At 47.9% G+C, this 19502-nt stretch overlaps 1 protein-coding gene across 1 annotated transcript in view; it reads left to right on the top strand.

Annotated features, from left to right (window-relative positions):
- Positions 1-1246: 1246 nt before the first annotated feature.
- FA2H (fatty acid 2-hydroxylase) overlaps positions 1247-19502 on the top strand; it is a 58366-nt gene continuing 40110 nt past the window's right edge. The window contains exon 1 of the mRNA XM_087728897.1: positions 1247-1579. Coding sequence (XP_087585023.1) covers positions 1304-1579 — 276 coding nt within the window. The 5' untranslated portion in view covers positions 1247-1303. The remainder of the gene's footprint in view (positions 1580-19502) is intronic.

Raw genomic sequence — 19502 nt, 5'->3', positions numbered from 1 at the left:
ATCTTCCCAGGCAGGCTGAAGTCGGGAGATTCTCACGCCGGGAATATTGCAAGGGTGGAGGCTCGTGGCGCTCTGCGGACCGGGCTTCACTGTTCGCAGGCCGGGGGCTCAACCATCCTCTCCCGCAACCGTCCAGCCAGCCCGATCTAAGAGCCCTCTCGCTTCATCCCGAGCCGTTGCACCACCGCTGAGTCCGGCCGTTCCCGGCTACTTCGCGTGTTCGGGCTCTTGAGCGGCTGCGTTACGCCGCCTCGTCCCTCTCCCCGAATGGCTCAGCCGCGCGTCGTGCAAATAAGACGATCGCAGCCCTGGAGGCTAAAACATACGAAGAAGGGCTGCGGGTCTTGGGTCTGGCTGGTGACTTGAGTCTAGAGAAAAGAAGAATTAGGGGTGCCACGAGAGCAGCCTTCCAGTCCTTGAGGGGCTGCCACAAAGAAAGGTTATTCTCCAAAGCACCCGAAGGGAAGATGAATAATGTATGGAAACTAACCAAGGAGAGAAGCAACCTGGAATTAAGGATAAACTTCCTAACAGGGAGGACAATTAACCAGTGGAACAGCTGGCCACCAGAAGTTGCGGGTGCTTCATCCCTGGAAGTTTTTAAGAAGAGACTAGAAAGTCAATTGTCTGAGATGGCATAAGGTCTCCTGCTTGAGCAGGGGGCTGGACTAGAAGACCTCCAAGGTCCCTTCCAGCTCTATTCTATTCTAAATTCTATTCTACAAGCAACAGAGGGCAGGGCAGGAAATAATGGATGGAAACTAACCAAGGAGAGAAGCAACCTGGAATTAAGGAGAAACTTCCTAACAGGGAGACAATTAACCAGTGGAACAGTTGGCCACCAGAAATTGTGGGCGCTGCTCCATCACGGTTTTTTTTTTAAGAAGAGTTGAGACGGCCACTTGTGTCAAATTGCACAGGATCTCCTGTTTGATCAGGTGGCTGGACTAGAAGACCTCCAAGGTCCCTTCCAGCTTCTATTCTAAGAATGAGGCAGCGCTCTTGCGGGGAAGCCCGGGCGGGGACGGCGTGGTCCGCCTCAGGGCAGTGGGTTGGGGTGGCTTGTATCCCCTCGCCGTTTTTGAGATGCTCCCGCCAGGGGAAGCGGCGGCACTCTGCGCGCGCTCAGAGGCCCCTTTCCCTCACTCGCCGGCCCGGCCACTGGCGGCGGGGGCGGCCTGGCAGCGGGCGCGATGCTTCGGCGGAGGGGCGGCGCCGTCGGGGGCGGAGCGGGGCGGGCGCACAGCCATGAGGCTAGCAGGTGCCCGGCCAGCGCAACCGAATCCTCGCCAGACGTTCCTCGATGGCCGCCAGACCAACCAGCCGCTCCTTCAGCCGTGCCGAGCTGCGCGCCGGCTGCGCCCAGGGCGCCTGCCTGGTGCTGACCGGCCGCCGCCTCTACGACCTCAGCGCCTTCGCGCGCCTCCACCCGGGCGGGCAGCAGGTGCTGCTGGAGCGGGCTGGCACCGACGTGAGCGCCGCGCTGGACGGCCCGCCGCACCGGCACTCGGCCAACGCGCGCCGATGGCTCCAGCAGTACTATCTGGGCGAGCTGGAGGCCGACGGGGAGGCAGAGCAGGTAACAGGCGTCGGGCGGGGCCAGGGCGCGCACTCACTCCCGGGGCTCCTGCGGGCTGCTGGGCGAGGCTGCGGGCTGTCCCGCCGCGGGGCGAAGGCAGTGCGCGCCCCCACCTCAGGCTGCCGAGCCCGGCTCGTCTTTCGGCCGCGGGAGCGAAAACCCCGCAGTAAGCGGGGAAGAGCCGCGGGGGGCAAAGAGCGGCCGAAAAGGGCCGGGCTGTCTCGTCCCTCAGTCCCCGCCGCCTCAGCCGCCGTTTCGGCCTTGCTCAGGCGGGCCCTTTTGGGACGCGAGGGCTTCGTCTGCCGTCAGGGGCCAAGATGCCCGAGGGGATGCTGGGCGTTGAAGTCCACGGCTGGCAGGGGCGCTCCAGTCTTCGGGAGGGTCCGACGGTCCCTCCACCCCTGTACGGCGCTTCTTGAACTCAGAGCCGTAATTAACCAGTTAACCAAAACCGATGCCTGAAGTAGCTGCTGATAGCCTGGAAGCATTAGCAATGGCATTTATATGTCGCCTTATGGGAGACGAAGAGCAATAACTTAGATTTATACCTCGCTTTATGTGGGAAAGAATAGCAATAACACTTAGACATATGTTGCTTTATGTGGGAAAGAATAGCAATAACAATATCACTTAGATTTATATGCTGCTTCAGTGCTTCACAGCCCTCTCTAAGCGGTTTATAGAGTCAACCTATTGCCCCCAACAATCTGGGTCCTTGTTTTACCCACCTCGGAAGGACGGAAGGCTGAGTCATCCTTGAGCTGCTTAGAAGCCCTCTCCAAGAGAGAAAAACTCCAGATTCCATCCACCCCCAGTCAGGATTGGCTGTGCATGATGGGTGCTGGGTATGGTACCTGTACAATTTTGCAGAGTTTATCCTGTGTGCCATGGTAGGTGAGCATGGACACCTGTTTATCTCAAGGGTTTCCAATTTCAGACCCAGCAGCAGTTCAAAGTGGTTCAGGCCACCTTTGCTGTTTTGTTCTGTTTCTTCTGAACCGGCTCAGCTGATGCCCCCCACTAATCTAGTCTTTCTATTTTCTGGGGAACTTCCATTGAGCCAATTTTGGCCATGAAAATTGTGCTGGAGACTTCTCTCTGGGGACGAAAGAAAACTCCAGTTTAGTAGACTTCTAATTTTAGTGGGTGACTTTTCTACTCCGTCCTCAACTGCCAAGGAGAGAGAGAGAGAATAGAAAGGAAGTTTGGCCAAGAAGAAATTAAAAGTCAAAGGGAGAGGTTATGTTGCCAGATAGCTTGGAAGAACAAAAAAAAATGGTCCTTGTGAAATCAGAAACTCTCACCATGTTGCATGTCAGTGAAAAATATGAGCATCATACCCAAGGTTTGTTTTATGCATGGCAACACCTGAAAGCAAAGTTTTAGTGCTTGAATGTCTTAGAAACCTATTGTGCTCTTTTTCACCCACTCCCTTTCAAAGTAACAATATCAAGGATAGATCCATCGCTAGGTAGGTGGAGTGGCAGATGCTTCCCAGGGCAATATTTTACTTACCTGTTGCATGGGTGTAGTCCATGAAAGTTGGTGCTGGGGGCCTTTTTGAGATGATGAAAAATTGCACAATAAGGAGGAGGGGGGAAGCAAAATCATCTTCATTGAAGCTCGACTCCTGATGCATTGCCATCATCTTGGTGGCATCGTGGGCGTGGCTTTCTGTGGCTTCTCCTGGTGCGTTCTTTTGACTTTGCTGTCTACCTGCGGCTCTTTCCTTGTTATATGTATCTGCTGTGTACACCCACTTCAGGCCAAGGGACATATCAGACTATCTATTTAATTCAGAGTTCATTTCCTTTCGGTTCAGGTAAAGGGTAGAGTTGGGTGTAAGTAAGTAGTAAAATCTTTATTACGCGGTCAAAGACCAGCAATACACATTAGTTTTTACACTATATCAAAAAATACTAACATTAAAATATAATTAAAAAGTATTGACATTAGAAGTGGATAATAATATAATGGTCCAAAGATTGTGAAAAGGTATGTCCAGATAATTGGTATAAGATGACAACTATACTTCCATAGCCAATTTTTTTCTTATGGACATTGCAGCAGAACAGAACTTTGCCACTGCATACATGGTAACCGGGTTAGTGTCCTGGAGGAGAAAGCCTAGATAAAAATTGTCTGCCCTCCCTGGCAATCTCTCTAATAAGGGGAGAATATGTGCAGACCTACAAGCTCTGTATAGCTCACAGTGTAATAGAACATGTGAATTATCTTCCACTTCTCCTTTACCACATATACAAACCCGTTCTGCTATAGGTGTTCTCTTATACCTGCCCTGGGGGAGTGCTGAAGGAAGAATGCTAAATCTGGCTCTGAAGAAAGCTATTCTTTGTTTTGGGGAGATCAGGTCATTTAGATATCTTGCCGATTCCCACACTCCCTGTTTGATTCTGTCCCTACTGTGGAGAGGCAACTGTTTAGTTCTTGGAACTCCATGTCCCTCATTCTATTGATTACTACTTGCTTTGCTTGTTTAAAGCCTAGGGACATTAAGAATAATGTTGAGAGCCCATAAGAGCCCAGCCTGTGATCAATTGCCTGTTTCCAGGGGGATGGGAAATTGTCAGTCAACACTAGTGGGGACAGTCCCTTTGGAAGAAATGCATTTTAAGCCAATAAATGATCATCATCTTCCAGGCTCCTACCTGAATTTGAGGCATGCCTGTCTCAATTCTTAACTGGGCATTTGGAGTTCCATTGGGTGCGGCTAAGATGGCTCGCAGGAATTTAGTTTGTATGGTTTCTAGCAAGTCTCTCTTTGCAAGGATTCCTGTTGTGCCCCGTAAAGAATTTGTGCCAATGTTTTGGCCTCAAAAAGTTTTAAGGAAGCAGGTACTAACTGACCTCCACTTGTATAAAAGAAATGTTTGATTGCATTTGAGGACCTAATGGCCACTTACAATGTGTGGTCCAGGTGTGCCTTCCATGTCCCTAGCGAGTGGAAAACCACATCAAGGTATCTAAATGTTCTAACCTGTTCCAAACTATATCCTTCTATTTGCCAGGAGTAATGGCTTGGTCTTTTAGCAAAAAGTAAAATTTTTGATTTATCGAAGTTAAGGACCAGCTTATTTTGCCTGCAATAGCCACGTGAGCTGGGTGGAGTGCAGGCCGATCTTTGCCAGGGAAAACATGGAAAGGCTTAACACAGGCGACAGCAGCAACAAACTTGGTTCTACCAATGATTAGCTGCATCGCTGCCTCGCTTGCCAGTTCTGTTCCCCTGCTTTATTGTGTGATATTTCTGCCCCTTGCCTCTGCCTCCTTCCCCTACAATTGCTTGGGTTAGCGTGTCATTGTTTATTTGTTTGTTAGTTTATCTTCCTCATCCTGTTTGCCCCACAACAACAACCTGGTAGGGTGAGTTGAGCTAAGGGAGAGAGGGAGACTGGCTAGGGGTGAAATTAAGCAGATTCTCACAGGTTTTGGAGAACCGGTAGCAGAAATTCTGAGTAGTTCGGGGAACTGATAAATACCTCCTCTGACTGGCCCCAGAGTGGGGTGAGAATGGAGATTTTGTAGTATCCTTCCCCTGGAGTGGGGTGGGAATAGGGATTTTGCAGTATCCTTCCCCTGGAGTGAGGTGGGAATAGGGATTTTGCAGTATCCTTCCCCTGGAGTGAGGTGGGAATGGAGATTTTGTAGTAACCTTCCCCTGGAGTGAGGTGGGAATAGGGATTTTGCAGTATCCTTCCCCTGGAGTGGGGTGGGAATGGAGATTTTGCAGTATCCTTCCCCTGGAGTGGGGTGGGAATGGAGATTTTGCAGTATCCTTCCCCTGGAGTGGGGTGGGAATCAAGATTTTGTAGTAACCTTCCCCTGGAGTGGGGTGGGAATGGAGATTTTGTAGTAACCTTCCCCTGGAGTGGGGTGGGAATGGAGATTTTGTAGTAACCTTCCCCTGGAGTGGGGTGGGAATGGAAATTTTGCAGGATCATTCCCCTGGAGTAGAGTGGGAATGGGGATTTTGTAGTATCCTTCCCCTGGACTGGGGTGGGAATGGAGATTCTTCAGTATCCTTCCCCTGGAGTGGGGAGGAAATGGAGATTTTGCAGTATCCTTCCCCTGGAATGGGGTGGGAATGGAGATTTTGCAGTATCCTTCCCCTGTAGTGGAGTGGGAATGGGGATTTTGTAGTATCCTTCCCCTGGAGTGGGGTAGGAATGGAGATTTTGCAGTATCCTTCCCCTGGAGTGGGGAGGGAATGGAGATTTTGCAGTATCCTTCCCCTGGAGTGGGGTGGGAATGAAGATTTTGCAGTATCCTTCCCCTGGAGTGGGGTGGGAATCAAGATTTTGTAGTAACCTTCCCCTGGAATAGGGTGGGAATCAAGATTTTGTAGTAACCTTCCCCTGGAGTGGGGTGGGAATGGAGATTTTGTAGTATCCTTCCCCTGGAGTGGGGTAGGAATAGGGATTTTGCAGTATCCTTCCCCTGGAGTGGGGTGGGAATCAGGATTTTGTAGTAACCTTCCCCTGGAGTGGGGTGGGAATGGAGATTTTGAAGTATCCTTCCCCTGGAGTGGGATTGGGAATGGAGATTTTGCAGTATCCTTCCCCTGGAGTGGGGTGGGAATGGAGATTTTGCTGTATCCTTCCCCTGGAGTAGCAGTTAGACTTAATAGCAATAGCAGTTAGACTTATATACCGCTTCATAGGGCTTTCAGCCCTCTCTAAGCGGTTTACAGAGTCAGCATATCGCCCCCAACAACAATCCGGGTCCTCATTTTACCCACCTCGGAAGGATGGAAGGCTGAGTCAACCCTGAGCCGGTGAGATTTGAACAGCCGAACTGCAGAACTGCATTCAGCTGAAGTAGCCTGCAGTGCTGCATTTAACCACTGAGCCACCTCGGCTCTGGAGTGGGGTGGGAATAGGGATTTTGCAGTATCCTTTCCTTGGAGTGGGGTGGGAATCAAGATTTTGTAGTAACCTTCCCCTGGAGTGGGGTGGGAATGGAGATTTAGTAGTATCCTTCCCCTGGAGTGGGGAGGGAATGGAAATTTTGCAGTATCCTTCCCCTGGAATGGGGAGGGAATGGAGATTTTACAGTATCCTTCCCCTGCTATGCCCACATAACCAATATTTTTAAAAAATGAATTTCACCACTGGGACTGGCCCAAAATCACCCAGCTGGTTTTCATGGCTAAGGTATGACTAGGTCTCTAGCTGGTACCTTAACCACTGGACCAAACAGGCTCTCAGGGGTATTTCTGAGATTTGTTGAGCCCACCTCTGCTAACTGATAAATCATGATTTTTCCAGTCGTGGAAAAAGGCTCAATCAAACAGGTATAGGATTTGATTGAGGTCAGGAAGAGATAGGGTTTTTTGGCAAACAATCTGACGAGTTGAGGGCAGCAAAGGGCATTTTCAGGGCAATGTCCAATGCCACTGACTTTAAGTCAGCTAAGAGGGGCTCATGCAAACTTTGGAGACACAAATGCAAAGAGGACCAGACAAAGGTTAATTCTTCGAGAGCTTCATGGGTATAACTACATTGCTTAGATCTTGTCTGGTCATGTGCCTGGCATGACTAAACGCTGAAGGCGCACGGAACGCTGTTACCTTCACACCAAAGGTGGTCCCTATTTTTTTACATGCTGTTGAACTGCTAGGTTGGCAGAAGCTGGGACAAGTAATGGGAGCTCACTCCGTTACACGGCGCTAGGGATTCTAACCGTTGAACTGCCGACTTTCCTCATCGATAAGCTCAGCATCTTACCCACTGAACCACCGCGTCCCTAACATCAGTGATAGCTGATAGCAATAGCACTTAAGACTTATATGCTGCTTCACAGTCCTTTACAGCTTTCTCTAAGCAGTTACACCACTAATCAAACTATATAAAGCTAAGGAAATCTGCATCCTCCTATATGGAGCTGAGGTGTGGGTTTTACAGTTTTAGAACAAACACAGTCTCAGCACCCGAGATGTATTTTGGGTGTGGACCCTAAGACATCTGCGGCAGCTGTCAGAGCAGAATTGGGAATTTACACAATTCATGCACTGTCTAAAATTAGAACTTATAATTACTGGCTGAAAATTAATGAAATGGAGACGGATAGTTAAGTTATGCCTACTAGAGCAGATAAACTTGCAATCACAAACCAGCCTAACACCCCCTCCCCCCGTACCCAACCCAACCCAACCTCATCCGGCTGGCTCAGCATTCTTGGAACTGTGGCTGCCGCACATCTGGAGGGCTCCGGATTGTGGGGGGGCTGAGTTTAGAAGCTGCTTTTCTGGGAGAACCACAAGCATTCTGCCAGAAATGTGTGAGAAGTAGTTGTTTGCTGCAGACGAGATGAGGTGTGGAAAAAAGAGGAGCAACGTTGGGAACTGAATAACTAAAGATGGTTGCAGCTATGTGGGCCATCCTGCGTTCCTTGGCCAATTCAGTATGTCCAGTCTAACAAAGAGAATGATTAGGGGGTGACATAATAGCAGTTTTCCAATATCTGAGGGATTCTCTCCAAACTCTCCAAAGCATCAGAGGGCAGGACAAGAAGGAGCAGGTGGAAGCTCAGAGGGAGGCACCACTTAGAACAGGATAAAAGTTTTGGCATTGGGAACAATCAACCAATGGAACCAAAGTTGCCTTCAGAAATTCTGGGAGCTCCAACATTGGAAGTTTTCAAGAAGAGACTGGAGAACCATTTGTCCAGAATGGTATAGGGGGTTAGACTAGAACCATGAGGGCGAACCTATGGCACACATGCCCAAAGTGGCACACAGAGCCATGTTGCCCGGCATGTGCAGCATCGCCCTTTCCTTTTTCTTGTTTCTGGCGCACATGAGTGCGCGGCAACCAGCTGGACTTAGCACATGTGGCAGTGCCGGAAACCGGAAGAGCTGGTCTTCCAGTTTCCGGCGTGCACATGTGTGCCAGCCAGCTGACTGTCGTCTGCACATGCGTGCCAGAAACTGGAAGACCAGCTGGCCAGTGCACAAGTTCATTTCCCAGGTCCATGCTCTTCTTCCAGGTTGCGGGCCTGGCACGCGCTCCCTTTTCGGCACTTGGTTTGCCATCACTGGGCTAGAAGATCCTGGAGCACCGGGGAACTACCAGAGGACTGGAAAAGAGCTGATGTGGTTCCCATCTTCAAAAAAAATAGTGGGGGAAACAGACCCAGGAAACTAGAGACCAATCAGCCTAACATCAATACCCGGGAAGATCCTGGAAAAGATAATAAAAAAACCAGACCTGCCAAATCTAGAAATGAATAAAATAATAACTAGCAGTCGGCACGGGTTTGTTTCATTCTTCAACATAGTGACTAAATTAGTAGGCCAGCAAAATGCTGTGGACATAATATACTTGGACTTCAGCAAGGCATTCGACAAAGTAGACCACAACTACTTCTTGGTAAGAAAAAAGTGGGATAGATAACATCATCACTAAATGGATTCATCAGTGGCTGACAAACCGTACTCAACAAGTAGTCCTAAACGATGCTTCCATCTACATGGAAGGAAGGGAGCAGTGAGATACCAGAAGGTTCCGTCTTAGATCCAATACTCTTCAATATCTTCATAAATGACTTAGATGAGGGAATAGAAGGGGAACTTACCAAATTTGCAGATGATATTAAGCTGGCAGGAATAGCTAACACCCTAGAAGATAGGCTCAAGATCCAGACGAATCTTGACAGACTTGAACACTGGGCCCTATTCAGAGGTGGGTTCCTACCAGTTCGCACCTATTCGGCAGAACCGGTTCGTCAAATCTACCGAACCGGTTAGAAGAGGTTCCACCAGTGGACCCGGAAAGCAGGCCACACCTACAGAAGAGGTTTCAAAAAATTTTGAAACCCACCACTGGTCCTTGGATATGATTATTCTACACTATCATGCTCATATTTATAAAATTCAGTGCCTCTGTGAAAGGTAAGGATGACTACTGCGTTTGTGGTGCAATCAGAACATTGCGTGTGTTGAAGTTGCTTTAACGCAAACCAAAGATGCCTTTTAAAAAACAAGTTTACATCATATTCTTATGCATGCCAGTGCTGTGTGTGGGGTAATTTAAGGTGGTTCTGACAAGTGTCGTCGGCATCTTCGTATCCGGTCACATGGGCGGCAAGCCACTCCCACAAAGGAGGCCACACCCACAGAGTAGGTTCGAACAATTTTTGAAACCCAACACTGGCCCTATTTAACAAAATGAAATTCAATGTAGAGAAAAGTAAAGTCTTACACTTAGGCAAGAAAAACCAAAAGGACACACATAGAGTGGGAGAAACCAGGCTTAATAGCAGTGACTGTGGAGTCTTAGTGGACAACCAGTTAAATGTGAGCCACTTCTGTGTGGCGGCAGCCAAAAAAGCCAACACAATCCTAAATTGCATTAACTGAGGGATACAATCAAGATCAAGTCAGGTACTAATACCACTCTATTAAGCCTTAGTAAGGCCACACCTAGAGTACTGCATCCAGTTTTGGTCACCACACTATAAAAAGAGATGTTGAGACTCTAGAAAGAGTGCAGAGAAGAGCAACCAAGATGATGAGGGGACTGGAGGCTAAAACATAAGATGAATGGTTGCAGGAACTGGGCATGGCTAGTCTAGTGAAGAGAAGGACCAGGGGAGGCAGGATAGCAGCCTTCCAATATTTGAGGGGCTGCCACAGAGAGGAGGGGGTCCACCTGTTTTCCACAGCACCCGAAGCCCAGACAAGGAATAATGGATGGAAACTGACCAAGGAGAGAGATTCAACCTGGAAATAAGGAGGAATTTTCTGACCGTGAAAACAATCCACCAATGGAACAGAAGTTGCCTTCAGAAGTTGTGGAATCTTCATTACTGGAGGCTTTCAAGAAGAGACTAGACTGCCATCTGTCAGAAGTAGTGTAGGGTCTGCTTGGATGGTGGTGGGGAGGTTAGACTAGATGACCTCCAAGATCCCTCCCAATTCTGTTATTCGGTATTCAAGAGACTGCTCTGAGCACACACACCCTACTCTCCTGGTGAAGATGCCAGGGAACCTGCTTGTCAGTGAGTGCCTCATTCCATGTTTGTGGTCATAATCCCTGTGCCTAACCGCCCCCTTTCCCCTCCTCCTCCTTTTCCTCTTCTTCCTCTTTGTGCCCTCTCTGGAATCCCCCATCTCCCCTTGTCCCTGCTCTGGCAGAACAAGTCCAGCCAGTTCCCAGGAACCGGCTGAACTCAACAAACAAGTTCTTATTCTGCTTCCTTTGAAATGCCAGTGGTGGTGCAAATCTACGAGCCCGTTGACGAGGCATCTCAAGCGCACAATTGCCGCCTGGCACCAAAGGGGCGGCTTGTCTGCCTCCAGCTCAAGCTGGTGCTCCTCGCTGTTGTGCTTGCGTTTCCTTCTTGGAGACTGACTTTTTCCCACCCTTGGCAAAGGCTGACCAACAGAGCAGGCTTTCTTACTTACTCATCCTTTACTTGGTGGTCGGGAGGGCTGGGGCAGAGCCCCTTACAGCTACACCAGTGATTCTCCAGCTCGGCAACTTGAAGATGGGTGGATTTCAACTCCCAGAATTCCCAGCTGTGCTCTCTTAAGTTGCCCAGCTGGAGAAACACTGAGCTTCATGAACAGGTCCCTGTGGTTTTCTTGGGAGCCTTTTGGAAGTAGATTTTCATTGTGGCCTTCTTGGTAGAGAAGGAGGACTGGTCCAAAGTCATCCAGCTGATGTCCGGGCGTAAGATAAGGATGAGAGCTCAGATTCATCTTTCTAACCCAGAGCCTTAACCAGTAGAGCTGTCAGGCTCTTAAGAACAAGTTGTTTTCAAATTACCTCCCACCCACCCCCAAAAAACCTTTGAAAATTAAAAGACTTCTTTGCAGAACAAGTCACCAAATCTAAAACAGCAAGAATCATAAAATCATAGGGCTGGAATGGACTTTGAAGGTCTTCTAGTTCAACCTCCTAATACCAATGTTGGCGAACCTTTTAGGCACAGGAGCATGCGTGTGCATGCGCACATGTGCCGGAAACTTGGAAGAGCAGCCACCTGGTGTGCGCATGCCGGGCAGCTGCTCTTCTGGTTTCTGCGCACAACCAGCTGATCTTTGCACACGCATGCTTGCCGGAAACCAGAAGGCCAGGTGGCTGGAGCGCACACACATACACTGGAACCTGGAAGAGCAACAGGCGACAGTTCGCGTGCCCAGAGAGTTGACTCTGTGTGCCACTTCTGGCACGTGTGCCATAGGTTTGCCATCACGGTCCTATAACATTTGAGACAAATTGCTGTCCAGTCTCTTCTCCAAAGCCTCCAGTGATGGAACTCCCACAACTTCCGAAGGCAAGCCAGTGGCTGATTGTTCTCCTGCTCCGGAAATTTCTCCTTAGTTCTAGGTTGAATCTCTCCTTGGTCAGTTTCCAACTGTTACTTCTCGTTCTGCCCGCAGGTGCATTGGGGAATAGGTTGACCACCTCTTCTCTGTGCCAGGTCCTCAAGGGCTGGAAAACAGCTATCATTTCTCCATAATCCTTCTCTTCCTTGGGCTGAACATTCCTCATCCTCTGAACGGTTCATCATACGGTTTAGCCACCTGACTCCTTATCACTGTTGCTGCTATTCTCTGCATTCTTACTCAGATCTTTTTGGTGTCATGGTGAACAGAAGTGGGTGCCGTATTCCAAGATGGGGCCTTACAAGGCCTTATAAAGTGGTATTAACCCTTCATGTGATCTTGATTCTATGCGTCTGTTGCTGAAGCCTAGGATTGCATTGGCTCTTTTGGCAGCCACAGTACACAGCTGGCTCATCCTTAAGTAGCTGTCCATTAGGACTCCAAGATCCCTCTGGCAGTTACTGCTGTTGAGCCAGGTACAGGCACAATTAAAGAAGGCGGAGATTTGATTCTGTTTTTGTTTACAGCAGGAAAGTCAAAATATAGGTTCTCATTCAAGGTTTGTTGAAACAGTTAGGAAAAACTAATTTATGTATGAAAATAGTTAGGGTTTCCATTAGAGACCATGTTATGCAGGCTGATATGATCTTTTCTCTTCTGGAACTGAAAAATATCTTATTTCCCCAAAAATAAGACAGGCTCTTATTTTCTTTTGACCCCCAAAATAAGCCCTTGGCCTTATTTTCGGGGAGGTCTTATTATTTTTGAAGTGCAGGAGGTGGTGAGCGTGGTCGCCTCATGGCTGTTGCTGTGTTGCAATATTTTCAGGGAGGGTTTATTTTAGTGCATGCGCTCAAAAGTCCAATTGGGCTTATTATCTGGGGCGGTCTTATTTTCAGGGAAACGGGGTACTGTACTACCCAACAAATTTAGGAAATATGGGGAAAGTGCATCCTTCCTGAAATTATATGGGAAATGTATATAAATATTTTAAACATTTATTTTGTTTATGAAATAAAAGGGCTAGATGAAAGCCTCAAAAAATGTTTGCAATTGGGGGCTGCTGCCGTGACAGTTTGCTACTTTGGGAAAGTAATGGGTAGCTGAATAATAATCAGTGGAGTTATAATGTGTGGTCATGCATTTCTGATTGCTTTCTGTTGCTAAGACACATACTCTGAAACATTAAAGAACAATTTCTGATATCAGATAAAGAAGAATAAGATGTATTCAGAAATAACTATTCAGAGATTCAATCCACATAATGTACCTTCTGGGTGATTAAAGTTACCCACAGTAGGTGATTTTGCGGTCATTTGTCTTGGGCAAATCAACCCCTTTGGGGCCACTGTATGGTATGAACCAGGGAATAGGTTGATTCAGTAGCTAGATTAAATGCGCTGTGGAAATGCTCCATGTAATCTGGCTGGGTTGGCACAGTTAACCTTTTCTGGTTGTAGAAGAGGACAGGTGTCCTATATGGTCTTTTGAGAAGCTGGTCAGTTATACAGATGCCAGAAGCTGGCTTCATACATTACATTCAGTCAAAATGTGGCTTGCCAAATTTTGGCCTAACGTAGCAATAGCAATAGCACTTAGACTTATATACAACTTCATAGTGCTTCACAGCCCTCTCTAAGCGCTGTACAGAATCAGCCTATTTGCCCTCAACAATCTGGGTCCTCATTTTACTAATCTTGGAAGGACGGAAGGCTGAATCAATCTTGAGCCTGGTGGGATTTGAACTATTGGCAGTGGGTAGAGTGAGCCTGCAATACTGCATTCTAATCATTGTGGGAAGGAAGGAAGGAAGGAAGGAAGGAAGGAAGGAAGGAAGGAAGGAAGGAAGGAAGATAGCAATAGACATATACAGCTTCACATTGCTTTCCAGCCCTCTCTAAGGGGCTTACAGAGTCAGCCTATTTGCCCCCAACAATCTGGGTTCTTTTTTTACCCACCTCGGAAGGATGGAAGGCTGAGTCAAGCTTAAGCCTGTTGAGATTTGAACTGCCAAACTGCTGGCAGTCAGCGGTCAGCAGAAGTAGCCTGCAATACTGTACTCTAACCACTGCGCCACCACAACATGATGTGTGAACCTAGTTTTTTGTGGTACTTGAACCATGAAGTGCATCCAGTTTCTAACTTGGGTTCAGGTTTGCTTATCTTCCTGAAAAGGGCTGCTTTGATTCGGAATCCGTCATACCTGGGACAGGAGTGAAATGCTATTGGTTCAGACCCGTTCGCCCACACCAGTAGTAAAGAATGCTACCACTTTGGGTGAATCAGTATTTCCAACGATCAGCTGGCTGATGATCAGCTGTGACGCACGATTTGTATTAGCCAGAATTATCAGATTTTCTGCTTCTTAGCTAATCTACAGGTGAAACTCAAAAAATTAGAATATCATGCTAAAGTTCATTTATTTCAGTAATGCAACTTAAAAGGTGAAACTAATATATGAGATAGACTCATTACATGCAAAGCAAGATAGTTCAAGCCGTGATTTGTCATAATTGTGATGATTATGGCGTACAGCTCATGAAAACTCCAAATCCACAATCTCAGAAAATTAGAATATTATATGCAATCAATAAAACAAGGATTGTACATAGAACAATATCGGACCTCTGAAAAGTATAAGCATGCATATGTACTCAGTACTTGGTTTGGGCCCCTTTTGCAGCAATTACTGGCTCAATGCGGCGTGGCATGGAAGCTATCAGCCTGTGGCACTGCTGAGGTGTTATGGAAGACCAGGATGCTTCAATAGCGGCCTTCAGCTCTTCTGCATTGTTCGGTCTCATGTCTCTCATCTTTCTCTTGGCAATGCCCCATAGTTTCTCTATGGGGTTCAGGTCAGGCAAGTTTGCTGGCCAATCAAGCACAGTAATCCCACAGACATTGAACCAGGTTTTGGTGCTTTTGGTAGTGTGGGCAGCTGGAAAATGAAGTCAGCATCCCATGAAGCTCGTCTGTGGAAGGAAGCATTAAGTGCTCCAAAATCTCCTGGTAGACGGCTGCATTGACTCTGGACTTAATGAAACACAGTGGTCCAAAGTTCTGTTGCTCAGTGGTCTAAAGTCCTCTTTTCTGATGAGAGCAACTTTTGCCAAAGGCACTAAAACCTGATTCAATGACCGCGGGATTACTGTGCTTGATTGGCCTCTCCATTCTTCCTCTATACGCTGGGTCCTTGGCTTCCAAATGAGATGCAAAAGTTGCAGCCGTCTACCAGGAGATTTTGGAGCACTTCATGCTTCCTTCCGCAGTCGAGCTTCATGGGGATGCTGACTTCATTTTCCAAAAATCACGGCTTGAACTATCTTGCTTTGCATGTAATGAGTCTTAGCTCATATATTAGTTTCACCTTTTGCATTACTGAAATAAATGAACTTTTGCACGATATTCTAATTTTTCAAGTTTCACCTGTAAATCGCATGGCACAGCGAATTCCACCCCCCCCTTCACTGTTCTACTTACCTTTGCAGACTCGGAAGGCTTCAAAATGTTCCTTTTTTTAGCACTGGGCCTCAGGCGCACATGCAAACCACACGCTCGGCAGCAGACTCACCTAACGGGTTGCACACTTCAGAGGAATACACCGCTGACTTGGGAGCTTCGCTGACGGGTGCCCAAATTTCCTGGACTTAAAAAATCACGGTTAGGATTTAAGTGGGATGCCAGGAGGCAGGGTAGGGCAATGATTAAATTAGGCTTTGAACAAATCCACTGTTCTCCATATTTGACCTTTTTAAACTTTTGGTCCCATTAAGACTTTGAATGATGGGGTGTTAGTTAAAGAACCGTGTAATTATATGAAGCTGGCAGGGACCCCATCCCTGGGCTGGGGAAACCACAATCCAGGGATTTGAAGCTGGAACCGGGATACTGAAAACTGGCAGCCCTAGATAATAGCCATGTGATTTGCGAATATGAGAATCAGAGGGAGTTTTAACTCTGGAACTGGTTGGCTTCTCAGAGGCCTCTTGCTTGTACACCTCTGGATCAGTGGCGGGATTCAAATTTTCTTACTACTGGTTCTGTGGGCATGGCTTGGTTGGCGTGGCAGGGAAAGGTTATTGCAAAATCTCCATTTCCTCTCGGTCAGCTGGGACTCGGGAGGCAGAGAATAGATTGGAGGTGGGGCCAGCCAGAGGTGGTATTTGCCGGTTCTCCAAACTACTCATAATTTCCGCTACCGATTCTCCAGAACTGGTCAGAACCTGATGAATACCACCTCTGCTCTGGATGGGTCTTGGAGTTATTTCTCATCTCCCAATGAGTTCAGAGACATGTCAATTCCCTACAGCTTTACACAATCTCGGATATCTAGTCAGGAGAAGGGGTCTCCAACCTTGGCAACTTTAAGCCACGAAGGACTTCAACTCTCAGAATTCCCTTTGCTGGCTGGAGAATTCTGGGAGTTGAAGTCTGCCAAGGCTTAAAGTTGCCAAGGTTGGAGACCTTTGGTCAGGAGCCTTTAATCACAACACCCAACTGGCTCCCTTGTTTGCATCAGTCCTGACTCCTGGTGATTACCTGGGCAGGTCCCTGCAATTTTCTCCATGACATTTTCCAAGCGGTTTATCCTGAACTTCCGGCTAGGGCTGAAAGCAAGAGATTGTGGCAATAACTCTGCACTTAATGTGAAATTACACCTCTGAGTCTCCCAGATTCCAATCCAACACCTTTAACCACTTGGCCAAACTGGCTGTCTTCTGCCCCCGTTCCTGTGCTGGAGAGCAGCAAAATTACACTGCCTTTCTCATGTTGTTGCTTGATTCGATCCAGGTCATCTCAGGGTGTGGAAGGAGGCCGAAGAAATCCTTTAAGTCCAGGGGCTGACAAGGGAAAGAGACCCAGGACAGTGGCAAAAGGGAGGCTGAGCCCTTCCCTGCTTTAGTGAATCCCTACAGTTGTTAAGTTACCGTATTTTTCGGAGTATAAGACACACCTTCCCCCCCCTCTAAAAGAGGGTGAAAATTTGGCAGAGGGAAAAAAGAAGGAAGGGAGGAGAAGAGAGGGAGAGGGGAAGAGCTGAAGATGATATAGACTATAATATGGTGTTCGGAAAGCAGAAGAGCAAATAAAAATTGCTTAATGGCAAAAGGAATTGATATGTTATTGAATACTCAAAAATATTTGTTAAAATGTATTGGTATACTTTGGATTATATATATTATATGTATGTTAAAAATAAAAAAAACGATAGATAGATAGATGATAGATAGATAGATAGATAGATAGATAGATAGATAGATAGATAGATAGATAGATAGAGTGTGTGTGAAAATTTGGGTGCGTCTTATACACTGAATGTAGCTTGGCCCACCCACCAGCCCACATTCTTTGGCCTCTGCCTCCCAGTAATTTACCTCCTTGCAGCAAATGGGGAAATGAGGCTTGAGGGGGTGGCAATTGGCTATGGCAGTGATGGCGAATGTTTTTCTGCTTGAGTGCCAAAAGGGACCCATAATGCAATGCCCTCCCCTGGTGCATGTGCGCACAACCCCCCCCCCCTGCATATGCACATAGGCCTCACTGAAGCCTCTCGACTTCTGGTAGGCCCATTGGGCTGTTTTTCGCCCTCCCCAGGCTTCAAGAAAGCCACCTAAAGCCTGGGGAGGGTGAAAAATGACTCAACAGGCCTACAAGAAGTTTGGAAATGAATTTCCGGTAGGCCCGTTGGTCCCATTTTTCGCCATCCACAGGTTCCGGAGGCTTTTCTGAAGCCTAGGAAGGGCGAAAACGACCTCCTCCCACCCTCTGGAAGACCGAAAATCAGCTGGCCAAGGCACACATGCACGCTAGAGCTGACACAGGGCAACGCCTCGTGTGCCCTCAGATATGGCTCTGTGTGCCACCTGTGGCACACATTCCATTGGTTCGCCACCACAGGGCTATGGCAATCCCTGCAGCCTAAAACAGCTGATCATCGGAACGCTGGTACTGAAGCTGAAAGTGAAACGGGCTGTTTGCTGCAAAGAGGCAAAATTGCTGAGAGGCAGAGGCAGATTGTTTTCCCCTTGTTTTCATCTCCCAAGGCTAGACGCGTCTTAAACTTTGGAGTGTCTTATACTCCGAAAAATATGGTAGTCACACAGTTGTTAAGTGAATCTGGCTTCTTCAGTGACTTTGCTTGTCAGAAGGTCACAAGAGAGAGAGAGAGAGAGAGAGAGAGAGAGAGAGAGAGAGAGATCGGTAGGTAGGTAAGGTAGAGAGACAGATAGGGATGGCTGCCTGGATGGACAAATAGGCAGGCAGACAATAAATAAATGAAATCATCCGGGCCCCAGCCCCACCCTTCAGAAGACCCTGGTGCCCCCAGAAAGCTGCCCGGGTGGGCCTCCTCCTCGGCTTTTGTTCTCAGCTGCTCCGTGAGCTCTTTGGACCCCCAGGTCACCCCAAGAGCTCCGGGGATTTGCTGGTCACAAGAGCATCTCCTGCCCTCTCCTCCCAAATGCGGCCATTCACAGCTAGTGGAATAAACCTCATGCTGATGTCCCACAATGTGTTAAACCAGGGCTCTCCAACTTTGGCAGCTTTAAGCCTGTCGGACTTCCAACTCCCAGAATTCCCCAGCCAGCTGCCTGGGGAATTCTGGGAGTTGGAAGTCCGCCAGGCTTAAAGCTGCCAAGGTTGGAGACCCCTGTGCTAAACAGATAGGATTGCTGAGTCCCGCCAGTTTCAGAACTGGCCTGCTAAAAATGCAAACAGCCTCCTTTTGTTCCTTCAAGATCAAAAGGCCCAGTGATCTTTCCCTCCCCATTAAAATTCTGCAGAGATGTTCTTGTCAAGTAGATCCAAAATCTGCCCTCCAGGTAGCAACGGTGAACTCATCCTCCGTGGGAGGATTGGGAAGAGGAACTTTTGTGGTGTTACTCAGATTATCTCCTGGGGATCTGGAATGAATTGAGGAGGAAGGTTGTAGAAGTTCTCACACCACAAAGTAAAGGTTTATGCCCAGCCATCCTGACCTACTTGCTAGGCAGCATTCTAGCCTAGGCATTTCATCGCCAGATAAGATATTCACAGGAGAAGCCATGCCTTGCACTACGCATGGGAAGACTTGAAATATACTGACTTGAAATTCAGTAGCTGCCATCCAGAACACTGAAGGCTTCATTGTCATTACGTCTGTCGGGTCCCCTCCCTCTCATTCATTTATGGGCAAGGATCGAGGAAGAAATGCTTGCCTTGGTCCTTTGTACGCATTTGCAATTCGCAGAATCAGCCGCATCAACAGGGCATTGTTTCCTTCCCCTGCATAAATGCTGACTGAATTTCTGTTACGTAATAAACCCAGGTTCATAAACCATAGTTGCTGAGTTCGACAGTCAAGCAAATCAGCCATGCGATGGCTTCACATCAGGGGTGAAATTCAGCAGGTTCTGACAGGTTCTCGAGAACTGGTAGCAGAGATTTTGAGTAGTTCGGAGAACAAGCAAATACCACCTCTGCCTGGCCCCAGAATGGGGAGGGAATGAGGATTTTGCAGTATCCTTCCCCAAGGAGTGGGATGGAAAGGGAGATTTGAAGTATCCTTCCCCTGGAGTGGGGAGGGAATGG

This window comes from Thamnophis sirtalis, unplaced genomic scaffold (assembly GCF_051295495.1).
Source record: "Thamnophis sirtalis isolate CommonGarterSnake01/CBP01778 unplaced genomic scaffold, rThaSir2_p1.2 scaffold_14, whole genome shotgun sequence".
NCBI classification, from domain to species: domain Eukaryota; kingdom Metazoa; phylum Chordata; class Lepidosauria; order Squamata; family Natricidae; genus Thamnophis; species Thamnophis sirtalis.
The sequence above is the reverse complement of the archived record's forward strand: the minus strand, read 5'-3'. Positions and strand labels throughout refer to the sequence as shown.